General features: G+C 42.0%; 1 protein-coding gene across 1 annotated transcript in view; it reads right to left on the bottom strand.

The window, feature by feature from the left end:
- Positions 1–14,433, bottom strand: part of Sptlc2 (serine palmitoyltransferase long chain base subunit 2) — a 93,523-nt gene that overhangs the window by 45,276 nt on the left and 33,814 nt on the right. The window contains exons 3-5 of the mRNA XM_004649379.3: positions 12,298–12,452; positions 9,850–9,998; positions 1,472–1,596 (exon numbers count right to left, since the gene is read on the bottom strand). Coding sequence (XP_004649436.1) covers positions 1,472–1,596; positions 9,850–9,998; positions 12,298–12,452 — 429 coding nt within the window. The remainder of the gene's footprint in view (positions 1–1,471; positions 1,597–9,849; positions 9,999–12,297; positions 12,453–14,433) is intronic.

Below are 14,433 nucleotides of genomic sequence, written 5' to 3'. Positions count from 1 at the left end.
CCTTTCTCCCTTGCTTGAGGAAGGGTCTCTTGCTGCATAAACCAGACTAGCTGGCCTGCAAGCTTCTAAGGATTATTCTGTCTCTGCCTCTCATAGGTACACTGGCATTCCACACATGTACCATTGCATCCAGTTTTACATGAATTCTGGGGATCCAAATTCATGTCCTCATACTTGCACACAAAGTGGTTTACCCACTGAGCCATCTCCCCCACCACCGCCCTGCTTTATTCATTTATTTATTTAGAGGGCTGAGGACCACACCTAAAACAATTTGCATGCTAATCAAGCACTCTACCACTGAGCTATATGCCCAGCCATTCTACACATCTTTACTTATCTACCTATTTTTCTGTTTGGTCTCAAGAAGTCCCTCTACCTTTCAAATAGCAGGGTTTACAGGGACGTGACACAGTGCCCAGTGTTATCCTTTTACTGTTAATCTCTATGTTTTTATATTTACAATAAGTTCATATTTACTACTGAAAATCTGCTTAATTTTATCTGAGAATGTCTGCTTTCTACTTCAATGTATAAAACATTCACATCTGGTGTCAATATAATTGGGTTTAAATCTCTTATCCTAATATTTGTTTCTTATTTTTCTCATTTATTTCTTACATAGCCACATAGCTATAACTGAATTACAGGTACACTTACCCATTTACAAAGGAAGATTTGAGGACCAGAAAACGTACTGGACATTGTTTACAGTCACATAGTCATATAGTTCCACCATATGGTCAAAACACAAATAACCACAACTTGAATTCTTCTGCTTTTTTCAATATAGCATTCCTGAACATCAATGTTAAGATAAAAACTAAAAATACCCTCAAAGGCACTTGACAATGATAATATGCTACAATGCAATTTACAAAGTAAATCACTTCAACTGCTTCCTCACATGCTCTATCTGAAGAATGGATGAACATACTATCTACATGTCTGTGTGTATATGTATTATGTTTACATATAATCTGCTTACCTATATGAAATATATTTTTTCTATGTAAGCAAAACCATCTATTAGCTCTCTGGACTAAACTCTCTTTCATCATGAATTTTAGGAGTCATAGGTTTGTACTCTTCAGAACCCCTGCAAAACTGTATGGGAAATGAAGGCGACAGTGTCACTTCATGGAAGAGGGGCAGACCAGGTGATCCAGACAGAAAATGCCACAAAATGATAAAGGGTTCCACATGACATACTGGTCCAAAAATATGTGATGAAACTATCTTTGAGCAAACTATGCTTAATCTGTAGTTAACATTAGCTTTTGGCTAGGTCTAAATGCTTTTCAAAACAAAATAATATATATAAGTGAACTGTCATAAAGACAAAAAGACACGAAAATGAGAGAGACGGGGGGAGGGGACAAGATGGAGAATGGAGCTGTGAAGGGAGAGGGAAGTATCATATTTTATTGTCAATAATTTTTAAAAAATTAAAAAATTTAAAGTTCCTTACTTTGCCAACAAGAGCAGGAATGTTCATTGAATTTGTTGCAAATCCCATTCCATAGGCCATAGCAGCTTCTACTCCCAAGAACCTTGCTACAAGTGTCTCTAGTTCTTCATGCTTGTCCAGGTTTCCTGTGTAAAAAAGTTCATTAATGAAGTCAATACTACAAAATCTTGAATTTAAGAATTGCCACTTTATAGCCAGGCATGGTGGCACACACCTTTAATCCCAGCACTTGAAGGCAGAGGAAGGAGGATCACCATGAGTTCAAGGCCACCCTGAGACTAGATAGTGAATTCCAGGTCAGCCTGGGCTAGAGTGAAACACTACTTTGAAAAACCAAAAAAGAAAAAAAAAAAAATAGGATTACCACTTTATAAAAAGAAACCAATCCATGTGTGATAACTGTTTTATTTGCCGGGGGGGGGGGGGCACTACAGGGGTAACTGAAGGAAGGTCTCACTCTAGACCAGGGTGAGCCAGAACTCACTCTGTAGCCCAAGCTGACCATGAAATCACAGCAACACTCCTATCTCCGCCTCCTTGGTGCTGTGATCAAACGGTTGGGCTACCATGCCTCGCTGTTACAGCAACTAAGTTCCCAGGGGAGTCAATACTAAACTGCATTAGCATATAAAGAACACAACCATTGATAAATTTGAATTCAGCAACCCCAGTGAAAAAGAGGTGCCAACAACTTCATGTTTGTACATGCTAGTCACAGCTCGAGGCCTAGACTCAGCAGAGTCATGCAAAACAGGAGAACTGGCCTGTTGGAAGAGAGGATCTATGGAGAGGGGCTCTGCAGGATAAGGTGGCACTGGCAGCAGCACTATTAGCAGTTCTGTGGGCTGGCGGAGATGCCCAACTGGGAAGCTAAGCCCTCCAACCTCCGTGATAATGGACCCTTGAAACCATGTGGAGCAGACATGGCATAGAGCCCTCCTCAAACTGCACAACCACAGGCAATGTATTTCTGGTGGTTTTTTTTTTCAGGGGGGAGGGTTGGTTTTTTGAGGTTGGGTCTCACTCAGGCCCACGCTGATCAGGAATGCACTATGTAGTCTCAGAGTGGCCTTGAACTCATAGTTAACTTCCTACCTCTGCCTCCCAAGTGCTAGGATTAAAAGCATACCAGTATACCTGGCTTATTACTGCTGTTTTAAACCACTAAGTTTTGGGATAGTTTGCTATGCAACAAGATAGGTAAAAAAAAAAAAAAAAAGTGGGGCTGGAGAGATGGCTTAGCGGTTAAGCGCTTGCCTGTGAAGCCTAAGGACCCCGGTTCGAGGCTCGGTTCCCCAGGTCCCACGTTAGCCAGATGCACAAGGGGGCGCACGCGTCTGGAGTTCGTTTGCAGTGGCTGGAGGCGCTGGCGCGCCCATTCTCTCTCTCTCCCTCTATCTGTCTTTCTCTCTGTGTCTGTTGCTCTCAAATAAATAAATAAAAAATTTAAAAAAAAAAGTACCTGTTCTCACTTTGAATTGGTAAACTTATACTGACTTTCACAGTAGCATTCAAATCCTTAAGGACTGAATAACTTTGAGGAGAGAAAGATACTGTGAAAGAAGACCCACAAACTTGGATGCAATATATCATGAAGACTTTATCAAGTCACAATGTCCGGAGGACTATTTTTTATCTGCTAAACATTTACCTATCTACCTTATGACACTGTTTTGAGAATCAAAAGAGATTGTTCAAGCAGTTTATAAAATACAAAGTGGTGGCACACACCTTTAATCCCAGCACTTGGGAGGCAGAGGTAGGAGGATCACTAGGAGTTAGAGGCCACCCTGAGACTACATAGTGATTCCAGGTCAGCCTGAGCTTGAGTGAGACCTCAAAAAAAAAAAAAGTACAAAGTGTCATGACAGTGTAAGTTACGTTTATTGTACATCACCACTGTACAACTCTCCCTCAACCACATCACTAGATTTAAAAGCCTGTGCTATCTCAAGCATCAGCTACAAACTTTATTTTTAAAATGGGGGATTAGCCTGGCGTGGTGGCTCACGCTTTTAATCCCAGCAATCGGGAGGCAGAGGTAGGAGTTTGAGGCCACCCTGAGGCTACATAGTGATTTCCAGGTCAGCCTGAGCTACAACGAGACCCTACCTTGGAAACCCCCCCAAAAAAAATAAAAATAAAAATGGGGGATTAGGGGCTGGAGAGATGGCTTAGCGGTTAAGTGCTTGACTGTGAAGCCTAAGGACCCTGGTTCATGTAAGCCAGTTGCACAAGGTGGTGCATGCATCTGCAGTTCGTTTGCAGTGTCTGGAAGCCCTGGTGTGCCCATTCTTCTCTCTCTGCCTCTTTCTCTGTCTGTTACTCTCAAATAAATAAATAAAAATAAACAAAAATTAAAAAAAACCTGTAATCCTCAACACAACTAGTGAAAATGGAAAGCATACAGATGGTGTTACGAATTGAACTGTGTTTCAGTGAAGGTATGGATCAGAGGCTGAGGGCAGCTCTGTGGTAGTGCACATGTGTGACATGTACAGGGCCCTGAGCCTGAGCTTCAGCAACAAAGCAACAACAACAGTGGAAAAGTCCTAACCCTGCCTCTCAGAATGTGACCTTGGGAAGCAGTCTGTATGAGATGATCAAGATAAAATAAGGTGAAGGGGGTGGGGTTAATATTCTTATAAGGGGGGAAACTGAGACAAAGAAATAAATGTGTATGGAAGAGTCACAGAAGACAATGACTGACACATGGGAAGCCAAGGACACAGAGGACTGCTGGCAAGCACTAGAAGCTGGAGTGAGCAAGGTCCAGCCAACACACTGAGCCCACGCTACTAACATCCACAACTACTAAGGTTCAGGACACCCAGTCTGTCATTCACTGTTAAAGCAACCCAGGGGGCTGACCAAGTTGGGGCTTTTAAGGGCTAAAAGGCAGGCTGGAGAGATAGCTTAGCAGTTAAGGTGTTTGCCTATAAAGCAAAAGGACCCAAGTTTGATTCTCCAGGACCTGCATAAGCCAGATGCATGTGGTGGCATGTGAGTCTGGTGTTCATTTGCAGTAACTACAGGCTCTGGCATGCCCATTCTCTCTCTAGTAAATAAACAAATAAATCTTACTCCCCCTCACCTCCCTCCCCCAAAAAAAGAGAGAGGGAGAGGGAAGGAGGAGGAAGGGAAGGAAGGAAGGAAGAAAAAAGAATTAAAAGGCCCAATTTACACCTTTACAAAGTGGACATTCAATGAAACCAAGCACCATTACTGCGTGGACCACTGGAAAGGCCTAAAGCTGGAGGCAACTGTAATCAAAGCAGACAAGGGTTAAAGTTTGGCTACGAATAAATGTTTGAAAGATGATTAACACACACACAAAGCCAGGTATAGTAGTTCACACCTGTAATCCCAGTAGTTGGGAGGCTGAGGCAGGAGGGACTACAAGGTCAAGGCCAGCCTGGGCTATGAGGACTGACACTGTCTACCCAAACCCAAATTCAAAAACCTGGGAGGCAGAGGTAGGAGGATCGCCATCAGTTTGAGGACATGCTGGCATGACAGAATAAGTTCCAAGTCAGCCTGGGCTACAGTGCAACCCTACCTAAGGGGGGGGGGGAAGGCATGGTTAGGTAAACACCTGTAATCCCAGTACTAGGTGGAGACAGGAACATCAAAAGTTAAAGGTAGGGTTGGAAAGATGGCTTAGTGGTTAAGGCACTTGCCTGCAAAGCCAAAGACCTGGGTTCAATTCTCCAGCACCCAGGTAAGCCAGATGTATAGGGTAGCACATGCATCTGGACTTCACTTTCAGTGGCTAGAGACCCGGGTACACTCATTGTCTCTCTCTCTGCCTTTCTCTCTCTCATAAATAAATAAAATATTTTTTAAAAAATTAAAGGTCTCACTTGGCTACATATCAAGTTTGAGGACAAGCTGGAAAACTTGAGGCCTGTCTCCATAAATATATAGAGCTGATAGGGAAGAAACAAAGTAATGCAGACTCACGCCGACCTCTACTCGAACAGCCAGTTAGTGCCCCTTCTGGTCCCTACCCAGCCAAATAATGCCCCTTCTGCTACCTAAACACACAAGTCATGTTTCCTTTTATCACCTCCATAAGCAACATATGAGGTTCTAACTTAAGGACATCAGATATACAACTGTGTGTATGTAGTTGGCAATGGGCTGAAAATGGTGAAAGTTTATGTGGACCTTGCCTAGTGAATTTCTCAGAAACAAAATTGAAAGAGAGTAAAACCAGGCATGGAATATAATCACAGGATAAACACTAGGGATTTATAAATAATTTCCAAAAGTTTGAGAAAAAAAAAATACTTGGAAAAGTATAACAAAATCAAAAGATTTCATTCCTCCTCTTGTAATGACCGAAGCACAAAAACAGCAGTTTGTAAGCAGACTCACAGTAAGGCACAATTTCTTGATGCACTCAAGGGAAAGAAAAGGTTTCAAAAGCTTGCTAGACAGATGTGCAAAGTGGTTTATGTATCTGGAGTTCACCTGCAGCAGCTGCAGGCCCTGGCATAGCCATTCTTTCTGTCTCTTCTGTTTGCAAATAAATAAAAAAAAATATTTTAGGGGCTGGAGAGATGGCTTAGTAGTTAAGGCACTTGCCTGCAAAGCCTAAGGACCCATGTTCAACTCTCCAGATCCCACATAAGCCAGATAGATGCACAAAGGTGAGGCAAGTGCAAGGTCACACATGTCCACTAAAAGGCACAAGTGTCTGGAGTTCAGTCACAGTGGCTGAGGCTCTGGCACACCAATTCTTTTCTGTCTCTCTTAAATTGGGCTGAAGAGATGGCTTAGCAGTTAAGGCACTTGCCTGCAAAGCCTAAGGACCCATGTTCTAACCCTCCAGATCCCATGTTAGCCACACACAAAAAGATGAGGCAGGTGCAAGGTCGCATGCCCACTAGGTGGCGCAAGCATCTGGAGTTTGATTTCAGCAGCTGAGGCTATGGTGCACCAATTCTCTCTCTCTTAAAAAAATAAAAATTAAATTAAAAAACAATTTTTAAAAATAGAGCTGGGTGTGATGGCACATGCCTTTAATTCCAGCACTCAGGAGGCAGAGTTAGGTGAAATGCTGTGAGTTCAGGGCCAGCCTGAGAATAAGAGTGAATTCCAGGTCAGCCTGATCTAGACCTTACTTTGAAAAAAAAAAAAGAGAGAGAGAGGTAGGAGGCACATTGGAAAGAAGAAGGGATTGTATTTGGGAGGGAAAAAGGGAAGATTGTGGCTTATGATAATGGCATACTGTCTATACATATGGAGCTTGTCAATAAAGTTTTTTTAAAAATTTAATGGTGCACACCTTAAATCCTAGCACACTCAGGAGACAGATGTAGGTGGATCATTAAAAGTTTGAGGCCAGCCTGGGACTACAGAGTGAGTTCCAGGTCAGCCTGGACTAGAGTGAGACTCTACCTTGAAAAACCAAAACCAAACCAAACAAACAAACAAACAAAAAAAAAAAAAAGAATTTAAGATGTAATAAAATATCCCACTAAGGCTTCTCTAGCATTAAGCTGGCATAGCATCTGACAATTGAAGCCTTCATGATATAACTAAAAAGCACATTCCACACTTTAGACATTCAGATCAAAAACTTTCATTTTTAAAAAAGAAAAAAAATCTTATTTATTTGAGAGATAAAGTGAGGCACATACACACACATGGGGGGGGGGTTGCCAGGGCCTCCAGCCACTGCAAACAATCTCCAGACACAAGAGCCACCATGTGTATCTGGCTTATGTGGGTTCTGGGGAATCAAACCTGGGTCCTTAGGCTTCACAGACAAGTGCCTTAGCTGCTAAGCCATCTCTCCAGCCCAAGACCAAAACCTTTCAAACTACGTGTAAACATAAAAAAGCAAGCTTCTTATGCTCAGATACTACAACAGAACATCTAAGGGTCCTTAAGGTAGCTAAGAAAGCATACTAGCTTAATTTCTATGAGCCACATAATCTATGAAAATCTAAGGGTGGGGGGTGGACAAAATGAAACTAAACATAAATTCTCTCAAGAACTTACTTTTAGTTGAAATCTGCATGAAAGCAACTCTGAATATTTTCTAGGAAGAGATGCTTATGCTTCTTGGCCCAGGGCAAATTACAAACAGACTTGAGAGATATGGGAGTTAAAATCATGTGCCCAGGTATGGTGGCTCACATCTATAATTCTTGTACTCAGAAAGCTTAGGTAAGAGGATGAATGTGAGTTCAAGACCAGCCTGGGCTACAGAGTAAGTTCTAGGTCAGCTTGGGCTATAGTGAGACTCTGCATTAAATAATAATAATAGCCGGGCGTGGTGGGGCATGCCTTTAATCCCACCACTTGGGAGGTAGAGGGAGGAGGATTACTATGAGTTCGAGGGCACCCTGAGACTACATAGTGAATTCCAGGTCAGTCTGAGCTAGAGCGAGACCCTACCTCAGAAAACCAATAATAATAATAAGAAGAAGAATAAGAATAATAAACCTCACCCTTCCTCCAATCCTAGCATGAATGAATGAAGAAACTGCCTAAGAAGTTTTACTAGCAATAGGAATGGAATCTCCCCCCACCCCGCAGGTAGGGTCTCACTCTGGTCCAAGCTGACCTGGAACTCACTATGTAGTCTGAGGGTCTTGAACTCTTGGCAATCCTCCTAACCTCTGCCTCCCGAGTGCTGGGATTAAAGGCGTACGCCACCACGCCCAGCCAGGAATGAAATCTTAAAAGATCTGAAGCTTGCTCAGCATGGTGCCACATGTGTTTAATCCCAGCACTCGGGAGGGAGAGGTAGGAGGATCGCAGTGAGTTTGAGGCCACCCTGAGACTCCATAGTGAATTCCAGGTCAGCCTGAGCTAGAGTGAGACCCTACCTTGAAAACACAAGAAACAAAAAACAAACAAAAAAAGACCTCAAGTTCATATATAAGGTTTGAAAAGACCAACTTGAGGTGATAATGCAGAGAATAGAAGAAGCTGCATAATTCCATCTGTACTTTTTCTTTCTACACTTCATTTTAAATTTACTGAGTTAAGTTGCTATAGTAGACTAAACTGGATGGGAACCTTTTCATCTTTTTATTAAGAGAGTCTATTAGTTACTTTTCTTATTGCTGAGATAAGTGCCTCACAAAGCAACTTAAAGAGGGTTTATTTGGGCTTGTCTTTTGAGAGGATGTAGTCCAGCTGGCTGGCAAGGAATGGAAGCAGAAGAAAGAAAGCTAATCACATTCGGTTCACAGTCACCAAGCAGAGAGATGAACACAGGTGCTCACTTAGCTATCTCCTTTAATGCAGAGGAACCTAGCCCATGGAATGGGACCTCTCACATTTAGGATGAGAGTAACCTCATCTAGACCCTCCCTCATACATATGCCCAGGGTTTTCCACTGTAATTCTAAATTCCAACAAGTGACAAAATTAACCATCACAGAAGTAGCGTCCAATCCCCAAAGCTCTTGAACATGGCCTGGCCTTAATGACTGGCTTTGACCAATGGGAAAGAGGTTAGTGATATTGTGAACTTGCAAGGCTGAGGCAGAAAAAAGTTTCAGTTTTCAGTCAGGTACTTTTGAATATTTATTCAGGGAAAAACATGCTGTCATGCAAGACAAATGATTTTTTTGAGACCACTTTGCCATGAAGAAGCCCAAACTAATGACACAGAAAAGCAACAGAGCTCCAGCCATTCCAGCCCAGGTGACACACAGGAAGTGTGCTTCAGCCACCACTGACTGCAGCGAAGCATGGGACCCTGGGCTTGGAATACCGCATTATAGTGGCAATCCCTAGACCTGTGAGAAGAATGAACTGTTAATTCAATCCACTCAGCTTGGGGATGGGTCATGTACTAAAGATCCAGAAAACTGGGCTGGCTTTGGCAGGACATACACTAAGATCCAGAAAAGTGCCTTGTACCTGCTGTACTTATTTCTGTAACAAAACAGAACTTGAAATTTTCCTTTGAATTAAATCTCTTTACATAAGATTGTTAATCCTTTATACTTTACAGACTAACATTTATTAAAGTGTTTACTACAGTCCAGGTAATTCATAAGTTAGCTTCTTGAAACAGACCTATCAGGCAGTAGTTACTATTAACTCCGATGTACCAGAATGAAAACAGATTTACCCTCATAGTACTTATATACTAATAAGGGAACCATTATTATTTGCAAAAGTCAATAAAATCAACATTAAAGTTACAAAAGAAGCAAATTACAGAACTTTGCAAGGGACTGTCTGTACATTTAACACTGCAAACATCCATGACTTCAGAATAAAAAAACACCACTCTCTGATCTAAGGCACATCTCAAACTATGTGTCTGGGTTCTCACTGCTCTGGCTCTGTATCAGAATTACTCCCTCTAGAGTTAAGGTCAAAAGCAGGACAGCTTCACTTACCAATCTCCTGCCGAGTGCTGCACACTCCAGCCCCATACTCCTCTAGAATTTTGGCAGCTGCTTCCTGACATGATCCAGTGTTTCGGGCAAATCCAAGATAGTTGTAGGAACCCATGTTGATCACACCCTTAATTATATTCCCTGTGTACCTGTGTTAACAGCACAAAAGTTAATGACACTCACCAGCAAACCCAGGGCTTAAGTATGATACACGCTGGTAACATGAAAGGAAGCACCGCCACAGGAAGCAGAGAGCAGGACAGAAAGCTCAAGCTTTGCTACCAACAAGGAAAACGGAATGTACAAAGAAAGTGGTAACTATTAAAGGTAGTGATAGCCAATGTGGGCAGACACTCTCATAAACTGGATAGCAGCCAATATGTTCTTTTGAGGACAACTTGGTAGTAGTACTTATACACTGCAAGTACTTATACACTGCTCTGACTCAGCAATTGCCACACATGAGCACATACGTGTAGGACACTTTAAGAGTCATTATGCAATTTTCTTTTTCTTTCTTTCTCTCCTCTTTCTTCCTTCCTTCCCCTCTCCTCCTTCTTCTTTTTGTGTGTGTGTGTGTGATGTATATGCATGTATGTGCCCATCAATGCCCCACATGCTTGCCTGTAGGGACCAGACGGGAACGTCCGATGTCCCCTCCGTAGCCTTACACCTGAAGGATTACAGACATGCATGGCCATGCCCATCTGTTTATGTGGGTCCTGGGGATCAAACTCAAGTGGTCTCCCAGGCCTCCTTAGGCTATCATGTTTGCTCTTAATGGCAAAGCCATCTCTCCAGTCCTATTATGCAATTTTCTATGGCTCTTCTCTAGGCCCAGGGAACCACTGACATTCAATGATAAAAGCTTAGCCAGCCTGGGCGCCTGAGTAAGGACATGATGTTTCAGTTGACTGATGGTTCCCCATCAACCTATGGCAAACAGGATGTGCAGATAAGAAATAAAGTGGCCAGTAATTTAAAAAGGAGACCTAAAGGGAAGAGAAAGGAAAGGAGGAGGGTACTTAATAGGTTGATATTGTATATATGTAAGTACAATGATTGAGATGGGGAGGTAATATGATGGAGAATGGAATTTCAAAGGGGAAAGTATCAGGGGGGAGGGAGGGAATTACCATGGGACATTTTTTTTATAATCATGGAAAATGTTAATAAAAATTTAAAAATTTAAAAAACAAAAAGAAATAAAGTGCTTTGGCCTAACTTCCCAGGATTTGAAACTTATAGCGTAGGATGACCCCGAATGGTTCCCCTACATGACACAATACTCACAATACTCTTAGCCACTGCAGACAATGAACTTGTAGGAAGCACACACCGAGGAAAGATAGCACTAATATGTTAGCAACTAATTAGTAATAATAATAATTATTATTGTTATTTAATCCCATGTTTGTGTCTCAGAAAACTACCTTACACCAGGTGTGATGGCACACGCCTTTAATTCCAGCACTCAGGAGGCAGAGGTAGGAGGATCAACATGAGTTTGAGGCCACCCTGAGACTACATAGTGAATTCTAGGCCAGCCTGGGCTAGAGTGAGACCCTACCTCGAAAAACAAAAAACAAAACAAAACAAAAAGAAAAAACCCTACCTTAGGCAGGGCATCGTGACACTTGCCTTTACTCCCAGCACTCATGAGGCAGAGGTAGGAGGACCACTTTGAGTTCAAGGTCACCCTGACACTACATAAAAATGCAATGGTCACCTCTGGAGACTGAAGGTCTAATGAGATAGTGAATTTTCAGAAGTACCAGAGTTAGGTGCCACAGGGGAATTTGTTTGTTTGCCTTCTTTTTTTTTTTTTAACTTATGTATTTATTTATTTTTGTTTATTTTTACTTATGTGAGAGCAACAGACACAGAGAGAAACAGGAAGATATATAGAGAATGGGCACACCATGACCTTCAGCCAGCCACTGCAAATGAACTCCAGACCCATGCGCCCTCTTGTGCATCTGGCTAACGAGGGTCCTGGGGAATCGAGCCTCGAACTGGGGTCCTTAGGCTTCACAGACAAGCGCTTAACCGCTAAGCCATCTCTAGCCTCATCCACTTTTTTGAGGTAGGGTCATGCTCTAGCCCAGGCTGACCTGGGACTCACTATGTAGTCTCAGGCTAGCCTCGAACTCACAACAATCCTCCTACCTCTGCCTCCCAAGTGCTGGAGTGAGAACCTACCTAAAAAAAAAAATCTGAGTAAGGGCCAAGGATGTTGCTTAGTGTTATAACACTTACCTAGCATTATGTGAGGCCTTGGGTTTAATCCCAAACATCCCCCTCCAAAAATAATCCAATAATAATAAACATTATGCAAGGAAACTCATCATAGTGTATCTAGTTTTGAAAGAATACTGTTCCTAGTATCTGCTCAAATGAAATTCCTTTTTTTTGCTAAGACATCAAATCCAAACACTACTCACTTACTTGAATGACCAGTTGTAGTCATGAGACTGTCTCTCCATGATATCCACCCTGGCTCCAGGCACACTACAGATTGGTCGGTTCCAGTTGTCTCTTATTCTCATGTAGAGGTTCCTTGTATAGAAGTTTTCAAAATCCTGATACAAGGATACAAAGTCCTGCCAGCAAATAGTGAAATGGCATAAATTAACATAAAGAATTAGATTAAAAAAAACTTCTTACTTCCCTTTTCCAATCCAGACCACCATGAAAATTTTATCTAATTAGTTGACATACCAGAAAAATATTTGGAGGGCTGGAGAGATGGCTTAGTGGTAAAGGCACTTGCCTGCAAACCCAAAGGACCCAGGTTTAATTCCCCATGACCCACATGAGCCAGATGCACAAAGTGGCTCATGTGTGTGGAGTTCATTTGCACTGGCTGGATGCCCTGATGCACTCATTTTCTCTCAGTCTCTCTCTTTCTATACTTGCCTCTTTCCCTCTCTCTCAAATAAATAAAAATAAAATATTAAAAATTTTTTTTGGAGGTAATATGATGGAGAATGGAATTTCAAATGGGAAAGTGTGGGGGTGGGGAGGGAGGGAATTACCATGGGATATATTTTATAATCATGGAAAATGTTAATAAAAATTTAAAAATAAAAAATAAAATAAAATTTTCTTTATTTATAAAGACAGAGAGAGAAAGAGGCAGAGGGAGAAAGAGAGAGAATGGGCGTGCCAGGGCTTCAAGCCACTGCAAATGAACTCCAGACGTGTGTACCCCCTTATGCATCTGGCTAACATGGGTCCTGGGGAATTGAGCCTTGAGCTGGGGTCCTTGGGCTTCATAGGCAAGTGCTTAACCATTAAGCCATCTCTCCAGCCCTAAAAATAAAATATTTTAAGAAAGTAAAATATTTCAAAAAAAAAAAAAAAAAAAAGCCAGGAGTGGTGACATAGGCCTTTAATCCCAGCACTTGAGAGGCAGAGGTAGGAGGACTGCTTTGAGTTTGAGGCCACCCTGAGACTACATAGTGAATTCTAAGTCAGCCTGGGCTAGAGTGAAACCCTGCCTCAAAAAAACAAAACAAAAAAACCACTTGGAAAGACATTAATTTTCTATGTTTAACACAACCCCCGATCAGGTACGCTTACTGAAGTTTAACCTATATTACATGGTTTTAAATAACTGACCCCATGAATGTGGAACCAACAGAGTTAATTTAATACAGTTTGTCTCATAAAAATAACATTCAGTCATATAATTCTGCCTTCAAATGGTTTCTTAAAAATTTGAAAAGGACTGCTCTTCTAACCTCCCTCCCTACAATAATATATTAAGGAGAGTGTAGTGTTTGATTCAGGTGTCCCCCATAAACTTAGGTGTTCTGAATACTAGTCCCAGCTGATGGAGATTTGGGAATTAACGCCTCCTGGAGGCAGTATTGGGGGTGGGCTTGTGGGCATTATAACCAGTTTTCCCTTGCCAGTGTTTGGCACACTCTCCTCTTCCTATTGTTCACCTGATGTTGGCCAGGAAGTAATGTCCACCCTCTGTTCATGCCATCATTTTCCATGTGCCATCCTGGAGCATCCTCTTGAGTCTATAAGCCAAAATAAGCCCCTCTTCCCAAATGCTGCTCTTGGTTCGGTGATTTCTGCCAGCAATGTGACTACCAACAGTAAATGTTGGTACTGAGAATGGGCTCATTTGCTGCTAGACACCTGACTGTGGCTTTGGCTTTTTGGAGCTGATTTTCAAGAGGAATATGGAAGGATTTGAAACCCAAGAGACGCCTTGTAGTGCTGTAAGTACAGCTTGATGGGACTATTCTGGTCAGAGTTGGAAGAACTGAATGCAATAAGAACTATGGACTGTGAGGTTTGGCTTATGAGGGTGAAAAGGAGCTTTGTCTGAACTGGGCTAGAAGCAGTTTGTGTGAGAGGCTTGCTGCTATGCCTGAGAACTTGTACAGGGTTGCCATGCACAGAAACAGACTGGTGTGTGTAGAGGGATATGGCACAGAAAGATATCTTTGGGCCAAAACTTCCATTTGTTTGTTTGTTTGTTTTATATAGGTGTTAAGAAAAGAAATTGTTCTAAAAAATGAACTCCCATTCCCACAAGTGTACTTTCTCTTTCATCCCTGAGAT

The sequence above is a fragment of the Jaculus jaculus genome, chromosome 7 (assembly GCF_020740685.1).
Source record: "Jaculus jaculus isolate mJacJac1 chromosome 7, mJacJac1.mat.Y.cur, whole genome shotgun sequence".
Classification (NCBI taxonomy): Eukaryota; Metazoa; Chordata; class Mammalia; order Rodentia; family Dipodidae; genus Jaculus; species Jaculus jaculus.
This window is presented reverse-complemented; position numbering and strand designations above follow the sequence as displayed.